This window comes from Rhipicephalus microplus, chromosome 7 (assembly GCF_043290135.1).
Source record: "Rhipicephalus microplus isolate Deutch F79 chromosome 7, USDA_Rmic, whole genome shotgun sequence".
Taxonomy (NCBI): Eukaryota; Metazoa; Arthropoda; class Arachnida; order Ixodida; family Ixodidae; genus Rhipicephalus; species Rhipicephalus microplus.
Window position 1 is genome coordinate 104682548 of NC_134706.1, and position 24040 is coordinate 104706587.

A 24040-nucleotide genomic window follows, 5' to 3' on the forward strand; every position below is an offset into this window, starting at 1 on the left:
GTGTGGGGTACGTGCAACAAGACGGATGCTGAACGTGTTTCTTCTATACAAAAAAAGAGCCTAAAAAAGATTTATTCCCATCCTCCCCCATCAACTGACTCTCTGTATAAAAGTCTGAACGTACCACCATTCTCAGAGTTATTTCAGCTTTCTTTAGCAGTAATGATTTTCCGCGAATTCAAACGTGATCGCACCTTGTTCTCAAGCAAATATCTAAATAGACAAGTGGCATATGACCTTCGCACTATTTCATTGACGGGATCAAGACCAAGAAGTAATTATGGTACTAAAACTAAAGATTAACAGATTATTTCATTGCTGAGTGCATACCCATCCCTAATCGAATTGGCTAGTAAGAACTCAAGTATGTCTCGTTTAAAAAAAAAAAAGTAAAGCTACTTTTGCTGCCTCCTTGAAATTACAATTATTTTGCTTTCAACAAGAAAATATGTAATTTTGTAAATTTATGTAACATTATAAAACTGTTTAACCTGAAATATGTAAAATTTGTATAATTTTTGTCCGAATGTGTTTTTGTACTGTTCGTTTTTTGTTTATATAAGTTATGCAATGAGCATCGTACTTATTTTCTCTGATTTTGCTCCTGGCTGTCCGACGTGTAAGTCCGGGTTGAAGGCCTCGTCAGGAGACTTACGAGTCTCCTTTTGCCTTGCCTCGTGGACATATTTCATGTCATGTCTCTATGTCCGAAATAAACTGAAACTGAAACTGAAACTGTTGAGGAGTCGCAAGTTAGATGCAGGGTCTTCGGGCATAAAGAGCATGGTTGCGGCCACCGCTGTGGTGCAGTTTTAACGGTGGAAACACTTGCCGACGATGCCGTCCGCAGCAGTCTTCGATTTCTAGATCGATTCATGACGACCGTGAAGTCATAATCCGATGACTCAAAGCCGTCCGAGTACAAATCGGTTGCATCGCTGTCGGTGTCGCTCGACGCGTTGCTACGATTCCTGGACGACAAAGCCCGGCGTGACGGTTGCACACCTGGGACAATCTCAGCATGTCCTGAAGCATCACCGCAAAGGAGGGAGCGGCAGCTCCTAGGATTTCCAGGAAAACAAATTGAAAATACTGAGAAACGGGCACAAGCGTTCTGTGAGAGAATCCCTTCGTCCAGCATTCTAAAGAATTTTAACTTAGCTAGCGAAGCTGGTTTTTCCACTAGTATTTCATATCTTCAATTATGTCAGTGTTTTTCCTGGTGTTAGACTGCACAAAGGTTTCGAGGCGTCTTCAAGCACCTTTAAGCACCAGCTTTCTTCTTTGTGTGAATAAAAAAATGCTTCACTTCATTGAGTTTAGGTATTCAACAAACTAGTGCTACTTTTTTTCACTTCTTGAAATTCTATTTCTCAAAATGAATTGCACCTCAGTTGGCTTTTTTATTTTACAATAAGGGAAAAGAAGAAAAAGTATCCGCCCTAAAGTTCGCATTGAATATTTCTTTATTATAATTTGTTTTTGAACAATCACATTGGAGCACAACGTTAAAAAAATCCACTTCGATGATATTCGGTGGCTGCAAGGAATTACCTCGGGATACTTTTCACCAAAATTTTTTTCTAATTTCCATTATTTATTCTCACTTTTTGTACGGTTGACTTGAAAAGACCTAGATGCATAAAATACTGTGTGGTGCCTGCAGTTGAGAGAAACATATTCTTCCGCAGAAACAGGCAATATTATTCTGAGCAGCTTGACAACTGCTGAGGTCCTAAAGAGAAAAAGAGTTTTGCTTACAGAAAGGCGGAGAGGTCAGCCTGAGTGATAGCCTAATCTTGCCTGTTGTTTATTCGCCGAAGAAGGGTAGCGGGCAGCGGGAGTAAAAATAATTACCGCTGGTAAGTCAGTACTCGGTATGTATTCAAACCAAAAACTTTTGTGCGAAGGTCGTGATCACGTTTACTTACACAGATGCACTTAAGCACCAAGCCAAAGTCCTAACACGACCAGACAAGTTACAGATCTGTCATGAAATAATTCATTACAAAAACCGGTTTCTGTCGTTCACGTAGGTGACCTGAGCAGGCAGGAAAGTGAGTGAAAGCGTTTCTTACTTGACAGTGATAGTGATTGGAACTAGTGCCCCTGCACCCTATGTTGTCCTCGCGTAACATCTGGTGAAGTACAAATTAAGACAAGTCTTGTGAATGATGCCTACGTGCAATGCGTCGCTTCAATTTGGAAGACTCTGGGAATGTCAAGTTTACGGATAACATTCGTCATTGTCGTCGCTCTGGTTTGCACGTTATGCCTTCATACGTAACAATTCAGTAAGATTGCAGATTATAAATTGTGCGGAACCATATTGGTTCCGGCGTGATCATCTATGATAATTGTCTTCCTATATGTTCACATGTGAGCAGCGCCAACTTCTCGCCCTGTGGCAAGATAGCGGCTGTACGATGCGAAACACAAAGACGCTGTTGGTGTTCTTGCGAGTCATGCTAATTATTTAAACTTTGTGTATTGCTATCTTGTGCATATATGTGTGTTTATCACTGAACGTATTATTTGTGTATACTATATATATGGTCCTTTCAAATATCGCACTCATTAACCTTCAATTGCATTAGTAAGCTAGGTATCAAAGAAGGTTAATATTTTCGGCAATTTCATAAAGATTGTTATTTCTAGTTATACTGATACGCTTATAAGAAGTTGGCATAGATGCTGTAAAATCTTTAGCAATATGAAGGCGAAAGCGTTGGTGGACCTGCGCAGAAGTATACTGATGATCTGAGTCCCCACTACGATGTATAAGTGCCGTGCAATGGAAGTTTTGGGACGCAAAAGCAGCGCAAGGACCTTCAATCTTTTAAGCATGAATAGCCAATTTAAGCTCGGCCTTGATTCAAAGTGGAGTATACTCGCGTATCTCCCAAAGTAGATAACTCGTGAATGCTTGATGAAGCATCGCTGCTGGCCTAGGGTGTAGCACAATATTCAGCTTTCTTCACTACACTGTTGTACTACTGCGCCTTTTATGTGGCTAGTGGCACTATTACAAAGTGTACGACACGATTTCAGCGCTCGCGGACTAAGGTGCTTTTAACCTTTTTTTTTTACTTAAGTGAAACCGCGAGGATAAAGTGGATGACGCACATGCACACATGGAAAGCTGACTTTTGATGTTTACTTTCTCGCACCATAGCTGCCACACCGGTATTTTAAAGCCCAATACATGTGTTAACCACTCAAATGATCTCTATACATCACCTTACACATCAAGCAACTGATGTAATAAAAGCGTATTGAAGTGTGGCAGGTCTACAGGCAACCATCTTGGTAGGGAGCGCGGCAAATTACACACGCAACACATGACGCAAGCCTGTATAATTCGGTAGCGCTTCCTATCAAGATGGATACATACCAACTGGTCCGATAAAAATGTTTATTGAGTTGCAGGTGACCATAACACGAAAGAGTAAATGTTACTACCTGTTCTACCTAATGTTACTAATATACACTGGTAATATTCAGGTTGCGTACCAATAAAAAATATTGAATAATAATAAAGTTGCACTCTCCGCACTGAGTTGTACAAGGATGGGTGACAGCAGAGCTAGTAGAAAACCAGCTGTTTTTGGCTTGGCTAGGCTTTTATTCGCTAACCTTCTTCTTTTTACGACTCTTCTCTATATTAGGCAATGCATATTTATGGTTGTTCTTCTTTTAATACCTTTTCTCGCGTGCCTGTTTCAATCTGTTGCTCATTTACCTATTATTTATTTTTATTGTGTTTTTTCTTTCTTCTCTTTATTATTCTTACTCTTTTTCTTTTTTTCTCTCTCTAGTCATACTCCTCTTTTCCACACTGTTGCTTTCCATTCTGACCCTCTTCATATAGTATACTATAAAATGCCGTTCTATGCTTTTCTAACATGCAAGAAATTTCTCACCTTCTGATTGTGGGGACACGATCGAGTGTGTGCGTATCATGATGTCGGCATCTTTCTATAAACGACAAACGGTGAACCGCTAACCTAATGTTTCTGCTGCGAAAAGAACAGCGCTTACGGAATTTGCTCGGAGCAATTATACATGACCAGCCAGCTATAGTGTCATTTGTTCGAGTCCACGTCCACAAGTAAGAACTCCTAATGGGTAGCTGTATACGCTAAGACCTCTGTGAACAGATATCTTTGCAATTGAGTTCTTCAGAGCTGCGTGGAGATAACTTTGACCCTGAATTGGGTAGCGCTACGCGAATACCTGTGATGGTTGGGATGAGATCAGAGTAAAGGGAGACGTCATTTTCTTGAGGACTCACGCTTCTGAACGACCCTAGACGACTACGGTTATCTTCGTGACAGACTCGGACGCCTATTTTCGGCGAAGAGCCATGCTCTTCGAGAGATTGCAGAGCCTCTCACTGACTTCGTCACGCTGCTGCTCGCACTGTTAATGTTTTTCTTCGAGACCGATATCTCACTATTCTCGGACGGCTGAACCGCCTGCGCCCGCTCATTGCTTTCGGTGAGTAATGACGCCTGAGCGAGACGCGCAAACAGAGAAACGCTTCACTGTCGCGACGAGAAGCCTCCAGTAGCGATTCGTGGATTCGGCTACGAAGACACGCAATGAAAATAGACCGCGTTTGTTATAGGCACTCCTGAAGATTAGAATCGATGAAATGAAGACAAGAGTGCAGTAACGACGCGTTTACACGGGAAAGGAAATGAAGAACACTGAAGGATACGTGCTCCACTTTGGTTCAGAGATGTCAGGTGTTCATCGTCAGAAATCGTTGTAAGTGCAGCCTTCAAGACTATCCTCCTAGTAATGTTATTGCTGTAGTTGTAAAGCTATGGAAATCAAGCTGACAAGGACACTTTTATAAGCACTGCCACAACAACGCAGTATATGTTTTGGTAGGCAGCTAAATTCTTCCATATGTGGAAAAATTCTCAAACTCGGATCACCTACCAGGCGGTATTCATAAAATACCACATCGCAACAGGCAGAAACAGTAAATATTTGAAAAGTGGTTGTGAGAGGAGAATGGTGTGGTGCCGAAGTTCGAAGAAAATGTCAGTAACCTTGCCTTATATGGTAAATCTCTTGTCTTATACCTCACATATGTATGAAAGAAAAAACGCCTTGCGTGCAGTGAAGATGCCGCACAGTCACAGCGGAAGCTAGAAGAGCGGCCTTTTAGAGCCTTTTCAAAACACTCATTGGGTAACTATTGCAAAGACACTTGCTCGATACTCACTAGGGCACTAGAACAAGCAGTCGTCACACTGTGCGAATAGCGTAACCAGTGGGTCGTCTAATTCTCCGACGCATTGCAAAAGCTTGTGTTTGTTCAGCTATTAACTGTGGCGCATACCCACTGCAGACATAATTCCTCATCGTCGCCAGCCACTGCACGAACAATTGGCACGAAATTTCTAGGCACCGGCAAATATATGCAGCGCTAATGTTTCACATAAAGAACAAGCGTGGACAGCCTAACTGCCCTTTTATCTTGATATTCCTATTCTTGAACAATGTATAAAATGCGCAGAACAATGCAAAAACGCACGAGAATAACATTGTCCTTCTTGAACCAACATTCCTGCACATTGAAAGCGCTCATTTTTTTCACCAGCGCGAAAATTGGGAAAATCATTACACTACCATCTAACAATCAAGAATTACTTTTCTGACTAAAGCTGGCTATAGAATCAGGCATGTTATAATCATAGACAGCTTAGGTAATAAAATGAACGTCTCTGAAATTCGCTGGTCTCTGGTAAAAATGCCCAACACGCAAAAACATTTCGAAATGATCTGGACGTTACTATAAACGCTGTGGTCGCGATATAACTACGTACATAACCGGTGCAAGACAAATGTTTGTTTCACAATTCCAACTATAACCTATTGATTGTACCTAGCTATTTTCCTATTTATTTATCATGTAAATGTGTCAACTCAGAGATATCGATGACATCACATTCTGAGGCCTTCAAGACACTTTGCAAAGGAGTGTCATAGCTACGAAACCCACTGCCACAACAAAAAGTTACGCGGCAAGGCAAAAACTACGGTGAGATCAACAGGTGTGTATTCCCGTCCTGCATACAAACCTTAGTTAGGTATCAGGTGCACGAACTATGTAACGAATATTTTTCGGTATAAATGCTTTCCTGTTAACGTTGTATCGAAGCACGTGATATGTCCACGAACGTATGAGTGGCGGCTTGCTTTTTCTGAGTGGCGGCTTCCTTGTTATGATATGATATACAAGGCTATGCTATCTATGCTATGATTCGCTTGCGTGCGTGGATAACGCAGTGGTTGCTGAACTTGCTTTTGCATATTAAGCACGCGGGCTCAATGCCCATGCTGTCGGGGCTTTTTTTTTTCAAACACAATTGTTTTTTCTTCTTTGAATCTTTTTTTTCTTTATGTAGAGAGCCTGTTATTCGTTTGAGTTATTTCATCCCAGGCTTGGCATATCAGTGCTCGTTTTTCAGGAGAAACTTTACAATAGTGCTAGTTCACTAAATATTATCAACGTTTCATGAGCGACCTTTACAAAAAAAAAACTGAGTAGAGCGACGAAAGACTGACAAAACACGTTAGCGAAAACTAACTACTGTTTAATACGTTGGTACGTAACAACTATAAATGGATACCACTCGCGTGCTTGAAGCTTCCCAAACAACCAACGCCTAATGTCCTTGTTCATGAGCTCATTTACGTTAGGCTGAGCGCAGTCTATAGTGACTTACACAAGCTCCCTCTTCTGCCGTTTTTACAGTGAAGGTATCGGCGACTTCTATTTTCAACTGCTTGCTTGACCTGTTCACTATTTCAGTTTACTTTTACAAAGACAGGACATCAGGGGCACTTGCTGCAGTGTGTTGCTATGTGTCCCGAAGCTTGCGGGAGGGTATACAGTAGTACGGGCATTGCCAAGACCTCAGGATGAGGCACATTTCCGAATAACATCTGCAATGAGCTCAGATAAAATGGGCTCCTTTGGACGATGTTCTTGGCGAGTTAAACGAACATTTTTTGTATGTTTGGTGTAGCACTCTACATCTTATTTTGTGTCGTGGTTTCTCTTAACGTTTGCGCACAGTTCAGTGAACACTTTCGTTGTGGTGAATACCATCCTCATGCTGTACTTTGCAGCCAGCACCTCCTGTATTTTTTTGTTTTCAATGCCAGCTGATGGCCTAATCTAGCTGTTCTCCACCTTCTCCTCTAGCCCTGTTCTCGCCCATCGCTTAGCCTTCACGTGTACTTTGTGGTCAGGGGGAGGGAGAAGAGCTCACCATGTAGTGCCTCACGACGGAAATCATTTGAAAAATTTTTGTTCCGTTGTGTACAGATCCGTGGGGTGGAGCCTTGGTTTCCTCGAGCTCACGATGTTGGCGGTCATGCTGGCTCCCTAAGAGATGCGGTGTTTTGAGATAACATGTCACCCTTCGTGGCGCTAATCGGGCAACCAATCGGGAAGCACTGCTACAATGTGGCTCCATGCACTGCCTTTATTAGGCGCTGTGTGGAGGAGGCAGCGCGCCGAGCGAAAAAGGAGGAGCATGAAGGGAAAAATCTTACAGGCGTATGGTATTGGAGAAAGAAATTCGTCTATCGCATCTCCGTGGGAAGCTCGCAGAGCTAGGTGTGACGTAGGCGGCCATACCGTACAAGTGGCGTATAATCACGACCTCCCCCTGAACTAAGGCGGAGCATGGGTCTCGTTCAGGAGGCTGACTTTGAAAGAAATAAAGGAGGCGTTGTGGCAGCTACCTCATTACTTCGGTGTGCAACAATATGCACGTACGATATTATCATCGAGAAGTAGCCGTATTTCATGTTTTAACAGTAGCTTTTTTTTAAATGCAAATGCATTTTTAGGCGGGCTATGTTAGGCGTCCAACGGGATCCCTCCACCGCCCTCTCCACAGCTACGGAAACGCGTGCCCTTAGCAACCGGAACTTCCAACCTCCTTCACTTGAACGTGACTTGCCACTGCCTCAATGCAGTGCGTTTGAAACGCGTTTGTAGGGTTTGTGTTGACAAGACGCTGACATTATGGCCGTTAGGTACAATGACAGGTGCAGCGCTTCGGCACTCCTTCTCTTGCCATTCACCCTCTCTTTTCTGCGCCCCACTTTCTCGTCATCTCGCGCCTCATTCTCAACCATTTGCTGGCTGGTCGCCTATTCGTCGAACTTCGACGACTTTGAGCGTATCTATCTGTCTATCTATCTAGCCACATACGGCATTTAGCTTTTATGGACATCTCGACAATGGTATCGATACCTATATTTGAATGGCATAACAGGACCGAATGACGAGCATAATTTACTAGTTGGAAATTGAAAATCGTGACATGTATGTTATAGATGTCATGATTTACATTTGATGGTCTTGCAGCTCTAGCGGTGGTTTCGTTCACATGACGTTTTGAAAAACTGGTATGGTATGACATCACTGCATGGCGAACATAAGTGACGGACCCTAACGTGGAAATCATGATATACATGTCATGAGTTTGTTGTTATGACTAGTCATGACTACACGCTACGCTCATAGTCGCTTGCAGTCATTTTGCTGGCTTCAAATACACAAAATTTTCTAATACGGACGTCAATTGACGACGACGATACATGACTGGTGTAGAAATTACAATCATGAGATGCGTGTCAAGTAAAAACGTGACTACAAGTCACGCTAATGATGCGCTCGCGGCCCTTTTCCTTGCTTCACATGTACCAAATTTGATATTACGTGACGTGCATAAAGGACGAAGGTAAATGACTTGCCCAAACATAATATTCATGACATGTGTGTCAAGTAAAAAATGACTACATGCATACGCTAAAAGCACACTCGTAACTGTTTCGCTAGCTCCACATATCAAAATTGGTATCAGGTGACGCGAATCGACAACGAAACTAAATGACACGTCGAAAAATGACAATCTTTATATGCGTGTCACGTAAAACATTACTACATGCTACGCTCATAGTACATTCACGGCCGTTTCGGTAAGTTAACATATACCAAGTTTGGTATCATGTGACATGTGTACACGACAAATTAAATAGATAAATTCCTTTATTGGGGAAGGGAGGACCTAAGGTCACTGAAGAGAGAGTAGAAGAGTGGGAGAGGTGATAGGCACAAACTACATCACGCACGGCAAGCCGCTGCTAATTCCAAAATGGCGCTGTCGTCGGAGATCGCGGGGGCACAACCGGTCAGCACAAAATCCAGCGAGCGAGTGCCCCAAATTGTTTTTAACCGTGCAGGCTAGCTACTCGAGCTGTAAACGCATAGCGCATTTTTCGCGACTGAAAAACGACATGTTTAGAGACGGCGCTATTTTCTGCACTGTGCAAGAAAAATGAGAAAACATTATTCTTCTAACGCTGGGTTGTCATATGTGAAACGTCGTCATGGACGCTATGCAATGCATTCGCATTTCCTCACGATTCCCATCGAATAGAGGGGGGAGGGGGAGTATTTGTTTTGCTAACGAGGAGTGGCGATATTATTGATAGCAACAAATGATGTTTCAGAGCGCTTTACTTCCATAGTCTCTCCCACTTTGATAGATATTTGCATGATTTCTCAATCACCTCTAGAACGCACGCCGAGCCCCAAAAAAGTAATATGATTGCATGCAAAGGTAAACAGCAACCATGACAGAGACGAAGGTGCCATGTGGTCGACCAAAAAGCGAAAAGCTTCACGCTTACCAAGCTTTCACTTGTATTAACTGCTGGACTCTCTTCCCCAGCTGCCCATTCCCCATTTCACGATCTGGAATTGCCGCTTATACACGAGGAGATATTGCTAGAAAAGAAACATCTTGGGGTACGAAGACATTGACCGGCGCCTTGTAAAAGCATTTCTTGCACATAAAAAAGTGTTCTCAGTACAACATGGTTTTCTTTGCATCAACCGCCAAGCCAACAGGCCGTAGCCGGCACTTCTGATTTTATGCTTTCCGAAAGGAGCCAGCACATAGTTAAAGAGAAAAAGGTCAGTTGCGCATAAAGGGAAAACCAATTAACGAAAAATATTGCAAAGACTTTAATGTTTGTCACAAATCGGGGCCGAAGCACAAGCTGATCCAAAGTCGTGGCACGAGGTTGGACCTGTGCAGTATGGCTTGTACCTATTGCCGCTATTGAGGAGTCAAGATCATTTTCCAAAGAGCAAAAGCTTGAATAATGCGTTTAAAGAAAGATGAAGATATTTCCGAACAAATAAAAATATAATTCTAACAAAGAGAAATGCCTGCGAGTTTCAAAATCTAAATGACCTAGTTATACATTTTATATTACAAGCGAAGCTTGCATGAAAGTCCTAATATGTAGAGACATTGCTCTATAACAAATAAATGATCAAACAGCAATAGCTGAACCAATAAATAGAGTTCGCACTTCTCTAAGTTCGAGCGAATGACGTACGTAACTGGGTGCAGCAGAGTCTCCTATCACTGGCCTTGTTTTTAGGTGACGCTTCAATCTGACTAGACGGTTCAGCGGCTGCTCCACGAAGACGAGCGGGAAGGGTGTGTTCGTATCTGGAAGTCTTCTTGTTACCTGCGCTATGTCTCGGGAGTCGCCCAGCGCGGACAAGGCGGAAGACAAAGTGAAGAATCAATGGGCGTGAGTTTCCTAGTGCTGCTGTTTTTTCGCCAATTTTGTAAGTTTTCTTACTCGTCTTCTGCCTCTTACTGCCAAGATTCGGCCACCACCTTCGCGGTGCACCAGGCGCCACGTCTCCAAGGTGCCGAAGCCTGATGTTAGGCTGCCACGACGTACGAAAGCTTCGGCTACTGGTGGCAGTCTTTTTTCTTGACGCCCGTCAGATGAAGACGAAGTGATGAATGCGTCCGAACAGCAAGATAATCCCGTGTTTCGCGGACCCGAGGAGGACTGTGATGGCCCCTCGACGACACCTGAAGGCTGGTGCCCACCGGCGACTAGCCGCGGTCGCGCGACCATTTGCGACTGGTCGCAAGCAGTCGCGAACGGTCGCAAATGGTCGCAAAGCGACTGTTTTGGCCAGTCGCTTCCTGACCGATTTTTTGGTCGCGCGACTGCAGTCGCAAAACACTTTAACCAATCAGCGAAGACCAGAAGTGACGTCAGCCTTTGTTTACATCCGGCCACTTCGTATGTTATTTTTTTTCTCGTTGCGCTTGCCTACTGCCGTGAGGTACGAACGACACATACGTTCCTCCGTGGATTTTTCCTCGCATCAGGCGAATGCCACCACAGCCAGCTTTAAGTGCTCGGCCGAGCTCCTCATCGACGCGATTAAAATGTACCCATATCTGTATGACAAGCGGCACCCTTCTTTTAAAGATCGGACAAAGAAGGACCGGGCTTGGGCAGAGATCGGAAGCATGTTCGGCATGTCGAGTAAGTACCGAGATTTTTTGTTTCAGTGGCTATATAAGCAAGAACAGGTGTGTACTGCATGGCTGGCGTTGCCAATGAATGAACAATGAAAATATTGGTATTTGTACTGCAAGGTTTTAGTTTGCATGAGATGTATTGACTGTGATGTATGCGAGCGCAGTTGTGTGCACGTTTGTTCTCGCGACTTTCCGAGTTTAACATCGAAATCGACATGACAGAACATTGTATAGCTGATAATAAAGCTCAGACGTTCGAAATACTGCTTGCAGTTGCCAACTCACCTAGCGCATGCTCCTTGCTGTGTTTGTACGTCATCGTCTGGCCAAGGGAATGTGTGCTTTTGTGAACGTGCGGCATTTGCAATGCATATTATCTAGTGCGCGGTGAGGGAGGGGGGAGGGTGTTACGCTTTAATTCTGCCTATGCATTGCAGTTGTGCTGTTTTAAAAAAGAATGCAAAGTAGCTTCTGCTTTGAGCGCATTTTGGGCACTCCATAGAGGAGCGTGTAATTAAGACATACAAAACATGTTTAGCAGCACTCTCAAATGTCCGGATTTGGGAGTCAGACATGCTGTTGATGCCAAATGACATGCAATCGTAAAAAAAAAGATATGGTAGTGTTCTAGGGGCTGGGCGAACACTGAAGGAAAGCACAGATGGGGGAATTTATTCCTCTCTAATGTGGCCCATATCTAATCCTCAATTCTTCACAACGGTTGCTTTCCTCTCCTGTGTTTTTGTCAATTTGTGCCTTTATATTTCGATTATTCCTTTATTCCCAGAGGTTATATCTCTCCGCTTTCAACTGTGCTTCGTTTTTGTTTTTGTTTGTTCCTATATTTTAAAGTAAATTTTTCATGTGTGCTTCTATGTGTTGGTATGTTTTCATGTTTTGGTCCCTTTATTTTCTTATAATTTCCTTCCTCTCGCTCTCTCTATGTTACACTTTGAGTCATATACTATGTTTGTTGCATTTCTTTCTCTCAAAAATTTTCATCTTGCTCTAGTTAGTTTCATCCTTCTTTTCAAGTTATTTAACATGTTTGCTTTTGTTTGACAACAATCGCTCCCGCTGTACACGACAGTTTCGCTTGGCCGATACCAATGGTATATACTCACCTGTAAAGTTTTGCACAATGCAGTAATGCTTAGAAAGTTTCACTCTGAAGGTGATAAAGACATCATGTGCTAGTTCAAGAAATAGACTTTTTGCAAGTGAACTTCAATTGCCGACAGTATAAACAGCTCTTTGTTACAATAGCTTGGCAGACATGCTTACCTTCAAGAAACAGTGTACATAACTCTTTGCGCAACTAATCATTGCGTCAGCTGTGATGTCGTGCACATGTAGGTGGACGGACGAAAACACTAGGTGGGCGGCATTGCTGGAACCCTCGGCTGCAGGTTCCCTCAATCATGGGCAGAGATTTTGTAATGTTTAAGCCCCTACCAATACTTAAGTTTAGATGGCATGCGATTCATTTTGATTCCCAATATTCAGATTTCTAGGGTGCTGCAGCCGAAATGATCTGGGCAAAGAAAATAAAGACCGCTCACAATTGTGCTGAAATAAAGTAGAAAATTTATCAGCAATACAGTATGCACAATACATTCTTACAGCAAGGGTTTTGTTTTCAGGTGTCCTTGTTGAGAAACGATTTAAGAACCTGCGTGATATCTTCAAAAGCAAACAACAAGACATACGTGAAAGACAAAGAAGTGGAGCCGGAGCAGCCGACATTCCAACAATAAAATGGCCCAATTTTGAGGCCATGTTTGAATTAACGAAAGGAGAATCTGAGCCTGTGGCTTAAGTTCAATATTAGCTGACTATTGAGTACTAAACAAAAAAAGTTGATTTAATTCACATGACTGTTATACATACACATAAATACACACATATCAATACACATAAGTACACTGCACATAAATATAGAAGTCCCAAGAGGTAATTCACAGTGGGCATGCATGTGATCATGAACATGGTGGCAATGGGCTGTTTTGATGTCGAGTAATTGTGGCTACAGCTACGAAGAATAACTCTGTGCATCATTCTTTCAGGGTACTGTGCAACATGAGTGCCATTGACCAAAGGTAATGAATAATGCTTACCCTCCATTGAACAGAAAATGAAATGTTTTGGTTAGCATAGCACAATGCATCAGCACAACACAAAAAGTATAGCATACCGTACAAGTAACACGTGGACAGCTTCACAAAACAGAATATTGAGTGTACTTTCTGTGTCATTCTCGGCTCTCATTTACCAAAAGAAGGAAGGCTTAATACAAAATCTAAAAATCTAAAGAGATCGCTTATTGCATGTGTCATGAGGCTGTTTATAGACAAGCATTGCACATATTCATTACAAGAATGCAGCATAAGTACTTATATTGTAGCAAAACAGTGAAAATGCTCTAAAAATGCAAACAATAGCACTTACAGAATCACATATTGCATGTTCTCTTGCAGCAGCCACATCACAGCAGAAGAGGCTAACGAGAGGTGAGCATGCACAAAAATTTTCAGTGCCATGTGCATGCACTTGAAGCTGTACACGCATGGACTTGAACCTAGAAACATTATTTTTTATTACAAGGTGATTGTACTTTGCAAAATTATGAAAAATACAAGCGTGCTTGAAAGGCGGTGTTCAGGTCGTTAGCTTGCCCAAACCACTGCATTTTTTAAATACATTCAGCACTCAACACTGAACAAAAGCACACAGGAATACATGAGGGCACAGGCATTGTTTCTGTGTGAATGTGGTTATTGTACAACGTCAAATATTTCTGAAAAAGCAAAGTATTCATCAGCGACAGGCCGCAATTAAGCAAACTAATGCATTATCTGCATATACTGGCAACACATTCATGTCAATTCGTTATGAACAAGTGCCCACTGCTGATTGCAATACAAGTGAGCTAAATAATGTGAAGCATTCACTCATTCCTAGCAGTAAAATGATGCTACAAAAGTCGTATGCAGCATGTGTTCAAGAAACATAATGACAGCAGGCACAGTTTCATCAGACACATCGTTTGCACAGCCATTTAGGATTGACTGTATAAATTTCATTCACATAGCCAGTGAGATATTGTTACGGGGTTAGAGACTTTTGTACAAAATGCGTTTACAGGGGAAAACCCACAGGCAAGATTCACAATGGCCGATTAACACCCTCGCGTGCTTATCAGCTGCTTGAGTTCTTCCTCTACCTTTACTTCATCTCCATGACAATAACTCTTGTTCTCATTTAGATGCGCAACCTACATAGCATCTTATTAACATAATAGGCACATTAAACTTCTGTATGCACACCTTCCATACAGCAGTGCTCAATCAAGAGGTAACGCAAGTGTAAAATAAACCTCGTGTTGAGTGAAATCATAATGGCATTTTAACTCCCGAAGAATGCCTAAAACTGTTCATGTACTAGTGACATCATCAAATACATAGAGAGAAGTTTTCATCAATGCAGATCACCGCCTCGGCCAAGCCATGCAGCGGAACCGGAACGTACCCCTGATACGCCTGAGGAGACTGGTGTCGACAGCTGCAGCAATGAGTAAAACCTTTATGAATCCACCTAAGTAATGACAAATGAAGGGTATGCATAGATAGCCAATCTATTAAATCTTAAAAACATGTTTTGTAACCTTCTTCATGTTCTAGCACATTTGGAGAATGTGCCTAATGTTTTCACACTAGATTATGCTGCATGCAATTGTAACACTTTATAAGTTGTATAATAATACTGCCTTCTTCTGCAGTGATGCTTCAGCAACCACCTCAAGAGAGCAGCCACCATCAAAACGGTGTGTAAACGAAAAAATTATTTTAGGTACTCCCGGCAAGAGATCACAATCACAACTTTTCGAAAAGGATCTCTTTCTGTACATTTAAGCAATATGTATAATTCACTGCAGGTCACGCTCGTCAAGACGACAACGGACCTGCGAGGGCGCTAGGTGAGATATACCGCTAACTCTTAGAGGATAAACTTGCAGATTTTTTTCTAACAATCCTGCGCATGCTACAAAATACAAAACTTTATAAGGTTAACGCTCGGTCAAGTTGATACACAGACATAGTAACAAAAAAGAGTGTGAGAACGACAAGGTAGAAACAGAAGAAACAGGATAGAACACTCACTTTAAACTGATGTTTTTATTGTGGGTACATTTATACTAAGGCAGACAGAACCCATGTAACTACCGTAATATTTAGGCGTTAATATCAGAACATCAGCACCCTGTCCCAAAACACGAGTGTCCGTTTCAAAGATCAAAAGCCCATTTATTTCTCACGGAGAGGTAGACGCCCTATTGACACATTTATCTTTTAAGTGTGCTATTTAATTTGCTTCAGTTCCTCTATATTTTTTTCTTTCTTAGTGCCGAAAAGCACAAACATCAGTCGAAAGTCAGTGCTCTGTTTTGTTTCTTCTGTTTCTACCTTGTCGTTCTCACACAGTTTTTTTTTTTGCTAAATGGTGCTTCACGAAGTAACAATGCAACCTTAAAGCATTCATATGCATGAATCGCAGATCACACTTGCTTTGCAGCAATGCAGGAGAGGGCACAAGCCATGAAGCTGTGGCGCAAGCGTGCATGGAGCACCTTGAACACATCAGAGCGAACAAGGGGGTCATCAAAAAAGATAACATTGGTTTCTTCGCTCTACCTACCGATGCACGCCTCAGAGAGCTACCAGTGCACATTGCACAAGATGTAATGAATGCAGTAGAACTTATGCTGTATGAAGCAAAGGCAAAATTGCATCAGAGCAGTGATGCAAATTGAAGTGTTTATATAATGTCAATGACACCCATCTTTTTTTATCTTGTGTTCACTTTTCTAGTCTCAACTTAAAGGGGTCATGACTGGTCACTCAACAATTGACGGTTGTCAGCAAAAACAAAACTACAGAATAAAATGTGCTAGTACACGTGTGAAAAGAGCCTTAAGAGATCATTTTAATCAAAAATATGCCGTAAAGTGCTCGGCTCCTAAAACTCAACCTACCACAAGTGACCGCCATTTTGTCATGGCATGCGAGACGTCACAAGCCGAAGGAGCAATGGCAAATGGTATACGCATTGCACATTCACAGGACCCATTTTGACATCCGAAATTATTTGCTGCAAGTACCAGCGCTACATTGCTGACACAGTAGCCATGTTTCGACCCTTGGAAGTCATTTAGGTTTAGTGGAGAGTTCAACAATGCGAAAAAATTTGATTGCAAGCGCAGTTGATGACGGAACACGACCGTCTGCCAGATTGCACACTGTGCAGCAGCTTGTCGAGCAAGCTGTTCGTGATGTCATGGATAGTGAGTGCGTCAGTATTGCCCAACTGTCAGGCGACTAGCTCGTTTATAAAAATATGCGATTAAAAATTAGCTGCTTGGCCAAATCGCTCGAATTTTGCCAGCTTGTATGTGAACATACAAGAATCAGCTCATTCCTACTGAAACGTTCCGTAAGATGCGGAGACTTCACATACGGAATTTTCGGAATATGGAAGACGTATGATGCGGACTCCGCATAAGACGTATGATGCGGGCTCCGCATAAGACGTATGATGGGGACTCCGCAGCTTATGGAAAGACGTATCATGCGGAAATTACTGAAATGTGTGCATGTTACGTCTGAATCCAGTGCAAAGCAATATAATGTGTAAATTGAATAGACGTCCACATCTTGAGTACATGCAATACTGTGTACAAATCACAATATTTATTAAATGTGCATGATGAGGGATTGAATCATCGGCATCTAGCTTACTAATTGTTGTGATGCAGAAGCAAAATTACCTTTAATAAAATACATTACAAAACTACTAAATTAACATGCTAGCGATCATAAATGGTGTTTACATTGCAACACATTAATGCAGTGTTCTATGCAACACTTAAAGAACTTATAAAGTTATTATTATCAATAGAGAAGCATTAATATACACATCAGCCCTGCTACAATCAATATGTTTTTTTATTTGTCTGTATGCTCCAGCTGTGAATAGTGACATTGCAGTTTGATCGTACACAAATGAGGTGACTGCACCGCAATTTCACGAGCTCCACCTAAGCCACAGGATGGTGGCACAATGTAACAGCAATTTTAGAACAAAATGTTTAAACATAAATAATAATCATAGCACTGCGAAAGTGTGGCGCTGTTTATCTCATGAATGCCTTGTGGAGATCGGCAAAATGCTGCTTGAGGCTCCGGCACCACTGTAAATTTCGAAGGTCACTGCGATAGAACTTATGTGTCCTTCATAGGCACCTGGAAATGAAAATAATTGGCACAAATAATGTCAGAGACACATGTTAGCACAATAGTTTACATGCACAAGAAATATAACACACAGAATGAAACTGAAAATTTAAGGCACACAATCCTTCATGTTATGCATATGTGAATAATAGAAGGAATGAGTGTATAAATTAGTTCTGCCACATCAAATAAAAACAGCATGCTTATCACAGTGAAAATAACTAGGTTGTCACGATTAGATAATCGATTATTATGTCCTTATGAAATTATGATTTAAACGCTTCCTGCACAGTAAAACTTTAGGAACTGCAAGTGAAAGCTCTCAGTGTTCATTTAATAGTGTGTGCATGTACATCTGCTGCCTTTATACTATACAGTTTGATCACAAAATTGGCATCTTGAACAATTTTGAGAGTTAAACCTAAGCAACTTATGAAGGTTAAAATCAACATGAAAGCAAGCAGGACCAGGCAGGTGCCATTAAAAATCTGTGCAAGCCAGATAACTATAACCGAACAGCACACATATAGGGGAGCAAGAGTAACAGTAATTCGGCTGCTGACCCGCATGTCGCGGTATCAAACCCCGGCTCCATTTCCGATGGAAGCAGAAATACTGTGGGCACGTGTGCTCAGATTTGGGTGTACGTTAAAGAACCCCAATTGGTCGAAGTTTCCAGTGCCCTCTACTACGGTGTCTCTCATAATCATATAGTGGTTTTTGGACGTGAAACCCCACATATAAATCTAGAATAACAGAAATAAACTGCCAACAGAAAAGTTGGTTGCATGTGCTATCTGTAAGTGCTTACACCTTACTACATACAGCATGCTCATTCCATTTTAAATACCGATATTGAAAATAACTGCTCTATTAAGAATGTAAAAGGTAAGGTAGAACTGAACGACTCCTCAAAAAGTGACCCTATTATGACATCACGTTTTCTTATAACAAAATTGACTAAGACTCTCAAATATCATTATGCAAGAAAAAAATCTTCAAAAGAACAAACAAGTTTGAAGTCATAATTATTTATATGTCTCCTATGACTATAACCAAGAAATCGACCTCAACATAGCTAATGTTAGTTTTTAAGGCCTATGTTCACTAGACAATGAACTATACCACAAAAAGCACAGCGTTCAGGCAAAGCACCACACAAAAAAAGAAAGCAGTCCTTTTTGTTATTACCTACAATGCCTTTAAAATGGTATTTTTACCTCTACTTTCCGCTTTTTATCTAAGTAACTGGTGTGAAACAAGTTAGCTGAAAATGCACTGTGCCTCCAAAACCTGTTGGTTGAATCTGAATTTAAAAAAAATGGTGAAGCTTGCACTAAATTAGGCTCCACAAGCCTTGGAACAGTGAGACTACATGACTCTTAGGACTACTTTAGTTACTTGTGTTTTGTTTCTGGGCCTAAGCATAAAGACAAGGGCTTAACTGAATTGCTGCTAACAAACAAATGCTTTCGAAATTGCCCGAGCATCAAAGGATGCTCAGCCATTTGTTGTTGTTTGCACTGGGCTTTTCTACACCAAACATACAAACCATACTGCCTGGCGACCATCACAGATGTATAGTTTAAAAAATGATGGTAATTTACTCTTCTGAAAATAGTTATTTGCCGAAATGTTTTGAAGAGAAAAGAGTAGTGGTCACGTGGGTACCTTCAGAGTTTCGCAGAATGTCGTGCGGGTGTTATTTGTGAGAAAAAATTTCAAAGTACCGCTTTTTCTTGCCACATCAAATTTGATCTACATATTAAGTAAAGATGCTTCTTAAAGTATTTGAAGTCAAGTAACATTAGTGCAATTTTTCTGCTACATAAGCTTTGAAGAATTCCGCCAAACTGTTTATCGTTTGCATTTCTTGTATGGCAATACTGCATTTTGTATGAATATTTGAGCCACAAATACTCACTGCACAGAAGTTATATTTTACGAAAAAAAATAATGTTAGGTCCAGATTACAAATATTACTATATAATCGTTTTTGTCCACATTGAGATGCAATTTGAGCTGTGTGTTTGTCTAATTGATAATTACTTTTATATGTAAGTTGAAAGCAAATAAACAGTTCTTGTTACATGGCAAGTGTTATCATTACAAATTTTGTTTAAATGAGGAAAATGATTTTTGAAGTCTCTTATTCAGGGCCATGGGGAACTTCGGAGCGGAAGCTGTCGTACATCAAATGCAGAAAACAGCCATCATAAGAAAACTTCAAAAGTTCATTTCTACTTTAAGACAAAGTGTAATCATATAACTTGCCATATAAAGAGAACTACTTCCTTGCTTTTGATGTGGCGAAAAAATTGCACTAATATTACTGAGCTTCATGCACTACACACAAGCACCTTTACTTAATACCAAGGCCGAATTTGGTGTAGAAGAGGCAGTATTTTTGAAACACTTTACTTTTTACAAACAACACCCAGACGACATCCTGGGAAGTCCAGAAGGCACCAACGTGGCCTAATATTTTGTTCTCTGCGATATACTTTAGCATTTTGCTGTTTTCAAAAAAATACAGTAAACGAGCACAATATTTTTTTTTCAAAACACATTTAGGACGGTTGGCAAAATGGCTGGGATGTTTGATGCGTAATTGCCTCACTGCCAGCATTTATTCTTCCGAAGCTCAAGCTATCACCTCTCTGTTACTGCCTCCCTCACATACAATGCCTGCATAGGAAAGAAAAAGAAAGGCAGGTCCGACAAAGTTCAAGAGGCAAGATATTTTGATGTTGAATAAATTCATTACCATAAACAGCAGCAAAATAACATTCATTTTGAGTAGTCCAAGACAAGCTATATACCAGCATACTAAGAGCCAAGCACAATCTTTTCAATTGAACATGTGTGGTGATAGACAGGAAGCACTTATTGCAAGACTGATCAGTCTGTAATTAACCAAATGAAGTACAATGCACTGTTCAATCCAACACCACATAGGCATCTTTGCTATAGCAAAGCCATGTGTCATTGATTCATGCACTAGATGGGACAATGCAAATGTAACAAAAAAGGTGAAAAAAAAAACAAGGAAAAAAAAAAGATGAAAAGGGGGGATGCAAAGTAGGAGCAGAGTAGCACTACTTTTACTTTGCATTCCCCTTTTCTTTCTTCTTTTTTCTTCTTTTCTATCATTTATCTTTTTTTTGCTTCCCTTACCCCCAACCTCCAACAGGAGAACACTTTGTATCAGCGCAACCTAACTTGAAAAGAAGCAAGGGCTGCACTCTTCTGCGTTATAGTTTTTTTTTTCAGACAAACATTTCCAACAGGCACACACGCCTATACCAATAGATGATGTCATTACTGACCCCATTTAAACTAACACGCCAAGGATGACAAGGTGACTTCTAAAAAGTAGGTCCTCCTATCGCAACATCGGCCAGCCTGTCTGAAGCACTTCTACTGTTCACCCTGATTACCCCACTAGATGTTTCCATCTGTCGACTCACATCTTCATTTTGGATAACACTAAGACGAGCTTACATTGATGAATATGCACGAAAGTTTAGTGATGTATCATGTATCAGATTAAGCAACTCTGTTAAAAAATTATTGATAGCTTGCTTCCAGGCTTTTTATACTGTAGCCTGAAACTTCGTAATGTCTTCTATGCACATGAACCAGATTAACAACATAATGCACAACATGCTTAAGAATACTGCGAGGAACAAGATAACGACAAAACGACCAGCCACCGAAAAGTTTCGCTGTACATGTTTATAAAATGTTCATGTACCCCAAACGAGGTGCTTATGATACAAGCCGAAAAAACCTACAAGTAGGGCCTTGGAGTCTTCTGGAAGTAGACGTGTTGCATTTTTTCTGTAGAGGGCTTTACACCCATAGGTGAGGAACAAAACTCCTGTATAATGAAGAATGTTGGCAGCTATCAGTTATAGAAAAACCTAATGCAGCTAATCTTCCCCGACACATCTGTACATTTAGAGAGATGACGTAGCTTCTGTGATTCTGGCAGTAACTCCAACAAGACCAGTGCGAAAATTGGCACTACTTGGCTAGACAAATGTCCAAACATGCCTGCCCGACTCCCTCTAGCCATCCTGGCTGAATCTGACACATGATTTCTTAACTGCTGGCTGGACAAAAACAAAACCACTGAAGCACTCACAATACACAGCGTGAAGTTCCTCTGGAGTGGTCAACTTCGTCTTCTGCGATGAAAGAGCAGCACAGTGTACTGATAAGGCACTCCTTGCAATGGTTTTCAATGCCACACAGTGACCTTGCTGTTCCTGTCGAAGAGAGCTTCGGGAGCTTGGAGGGTGCTTGCTCTTTTCTGGGGGCTGCTGCCGCTCCTCGTTTTCTGCTCAAGGTCAACCTGCATAAAGTTGTAGACGAGGCTTTAAGAGTTGTATATAATGATATACAAATTTTCGCTGAACACACATAATTGGTCTATAATTGGTTGTTCCTCGCTTACATCATTTGAACAGAATCTAAAACGTTTATTTTCCGAATAACAGTGACATATGTTTTTTTTTGCGTGTGTGTGTACTTTTTGTTGGTTGCATGATCCTGCAGTAGTTGTCTTTCAAATCTTCAGCGCGGTGCAAAAATGCCGCCTCAAATGCGTCATGTGCTGTTCTGCGCGTATGTATTGCATCGCATGTGTGTTCCATTTATGTATGTTATGTATAACTTCGAGTTGCTGGTCACAATAGTACCGAGAAATTATCTCGAGACCTGTACGGTACTTCTTTTTTGCAAATAATTGTTTGTACTTCCACCCTGTAACGGCCCACTTCTGGGCTAACAGTATAAATAAATGAAATGAAATGAAATTTCCTCGTGGCACACTGAGGAATTTCTTATAAAACTTAAGGCCTCGCATATGCAAACATTTACAATCGATCCGAAGATGCACTCGACTCTAAAGAAGCAAGTTTGTTATGTAGTGTATATAAAGAAAGGTCATTCAGCACAACCACAACTACAGTTGCACACGAAAACGACATTTTACATGATCCTGTTTATTTACATCGTCCATTTTATTTTATTTACACGGTCCATTTTACACGGTCCTGTTTTACACGATCTGGTCTGCATGAACTCTTGAACCGGGCACCATATAGGTTGAAAGACACACACAGACTTTGACACAAACCTAGTTTCCCGTGGAGCATCCTCTTGCACTATAACAACACATCTCAATCTAGTTAGTTGGTCAGAACGAGGTGAAAACAGCTCGCACTTGAAAAGCATGGGCAGAAGGAATGACGCCTGCACCCTGTGCTTTCTGTACATTCTCGTTGAGGGTGCAGTTTTCACCTTATCCTTATGCAATTTCGCATTTATAACATTGTTCACTGTATAATCTTTGTGGCGTTAAAGTGTGTGATACCATCATGTGTATCCCATGTAATTTATAAAAATAGAATACAAGATAGCTTGATTCAAAAATAACAAAGTGCATCCAGCGCCATGTCCTGTAGCCATTCTTTAGGCAAGTGGCAGAATGATTTATTCTTCAAAACATATCTTACTTGTAACCACTACAAGAGCTAACTAGTACACTGGCACATTCTGTTTGCCTCTTCAGATTATAAGGTACCTTTTTTACACCAGAAAATCTTCAAGAGGAATAGAAGTGTTGTAATTGTGAAGAAAGAAAAGTAGAAGGAAAAAAAGATATTGATTGATTTGTGGGGTTTAACGTCCCAAAACCACCATATGATTATGAGAGACGCCGTAGAGGAGGGCTCCGGAAATTTTGACCACCTGGGGTTCTTTAATGTGCACCCAAATCTGAGTACACGGGCCTACAACATTTCCGCCTCCATCGGAAATGCAGCCGCCACAGCCGGGATTCGAACCCACGACCTGCGGGTCAGCAGCCGAGTACCTTAGCCACTAGACCACCGTGGCGGGGCAGGAAAAAAAAGATAACCTGCCCTGTACAGGGACCGAGCCTGCGAACTTCGAATAACATGTCCGATGCTCTATCAACTGAGCTACCATGGCGGCTATCCCTCTTCCATTTTGTACGGTATATATGTGCATTTATACTTGGAAGAGTCAGTCAGCGCTGCCTGTTACCATTATGGCGAGTGTGGGACACCTTTTTTTTGCCTACTGGCAATTACATTACGATTGCAATTACGTTACGATTACTTCCAATATCCCTATACTTCTTTGGCAGCATAATGCATGTGTCCGTTCTCAGAAAATCTGCTAGTCACAGGAGGAGGCAATAGTTCGCCCTCCCACCTAAATGCATGTACTTCAATACATGCACAACTGATCAAAAAAAACAAGTCACACACCGCTAAGATTACCGAGATTCACTGTTTCAGATTCATGAGT

At 41.4% G+C, this 24040-nt stretch overlaps 1 protein-coding gene and 1 pseudogene across 4 annotated transcripts; one reads left to right on the forward strand and one right to left on the reverse strand.

Moving 5' to 3' along the window:
• Positions 1 to 10989, reverse strand: part of LOC119186402 (cardioacceleratory peptide receptor-like) — a 63104-nt pseudogene extending 52115 nt beyond the window's left edge.
• A 219-nt stretch (positions 10990 to 11208) lies between these two features.
• LOC142767589 (uncharacterized) lies at positions 11209 to 16215 on the forward strand. 4 transcript variants are annotated; one of them, XM_075869557.1, is made up of 5 exons: positions 11209 to 11409; positions 13883 to 13915; positions 14892 to 15228; positions 15340 to 15381; positions 15978 to 16090. In XM_075869557.1, the coding sequence occupies exons 1-3, from the start codon at positions 11310 to 11312 to the stop codon at positions 15005 to 15007; spliced, it is 249 nt and encodes an 82-aa protein (XP_075725672.1). In that variant the 5' UTR covers positions 11209 to 11309; the 3' UTR covers positions 15008 to 15228; positions 15340 to 15381; positions 15978 to 16090. The 4 variants fall into 4 exon arrangements, with proteins under 4 accessions (XP_075725672.1, XP_075725668.1, XP_075725671.1 ...); XM_075869553.1 differs by having other exon boundaries at positions 11217 to 11409; positions 15978 to 16215; XM_075869556.1 differs by lacking the exon at positions 11209 to 11409 and adding an exon at positions 13355 to 13504 and having other exon boundaries at positions 15978 to 16147.
• Positions 16216 to 24040: the final 7825 nt, after the last annotated feature.

Excerpts from the sequence above, each read along its gene's own strand:
- LOC142767589 (XM_075869553.1), top strand. The coding sequence starts at position 15,125 with ATGCTGCATGCAATTGTAACACTTTATAAGTTGTATAATAATACTGCC. Across the intron at positions 15,229-15,339 it reads GAGCAGCCACCATCAAAACG|GTCACGCTCGTCAAGACGAC; the intron begins GTGTGTAAACGA and ends AATTCACTGCAG. Across the intron at positions 15,382-15,977 it reads CGGACCTGCGAGGGCGCTAG|CAATGCAGGAGAGGGCACAA; the intron begins GTGAGATATACC and ends CTTGCTTTGCAG.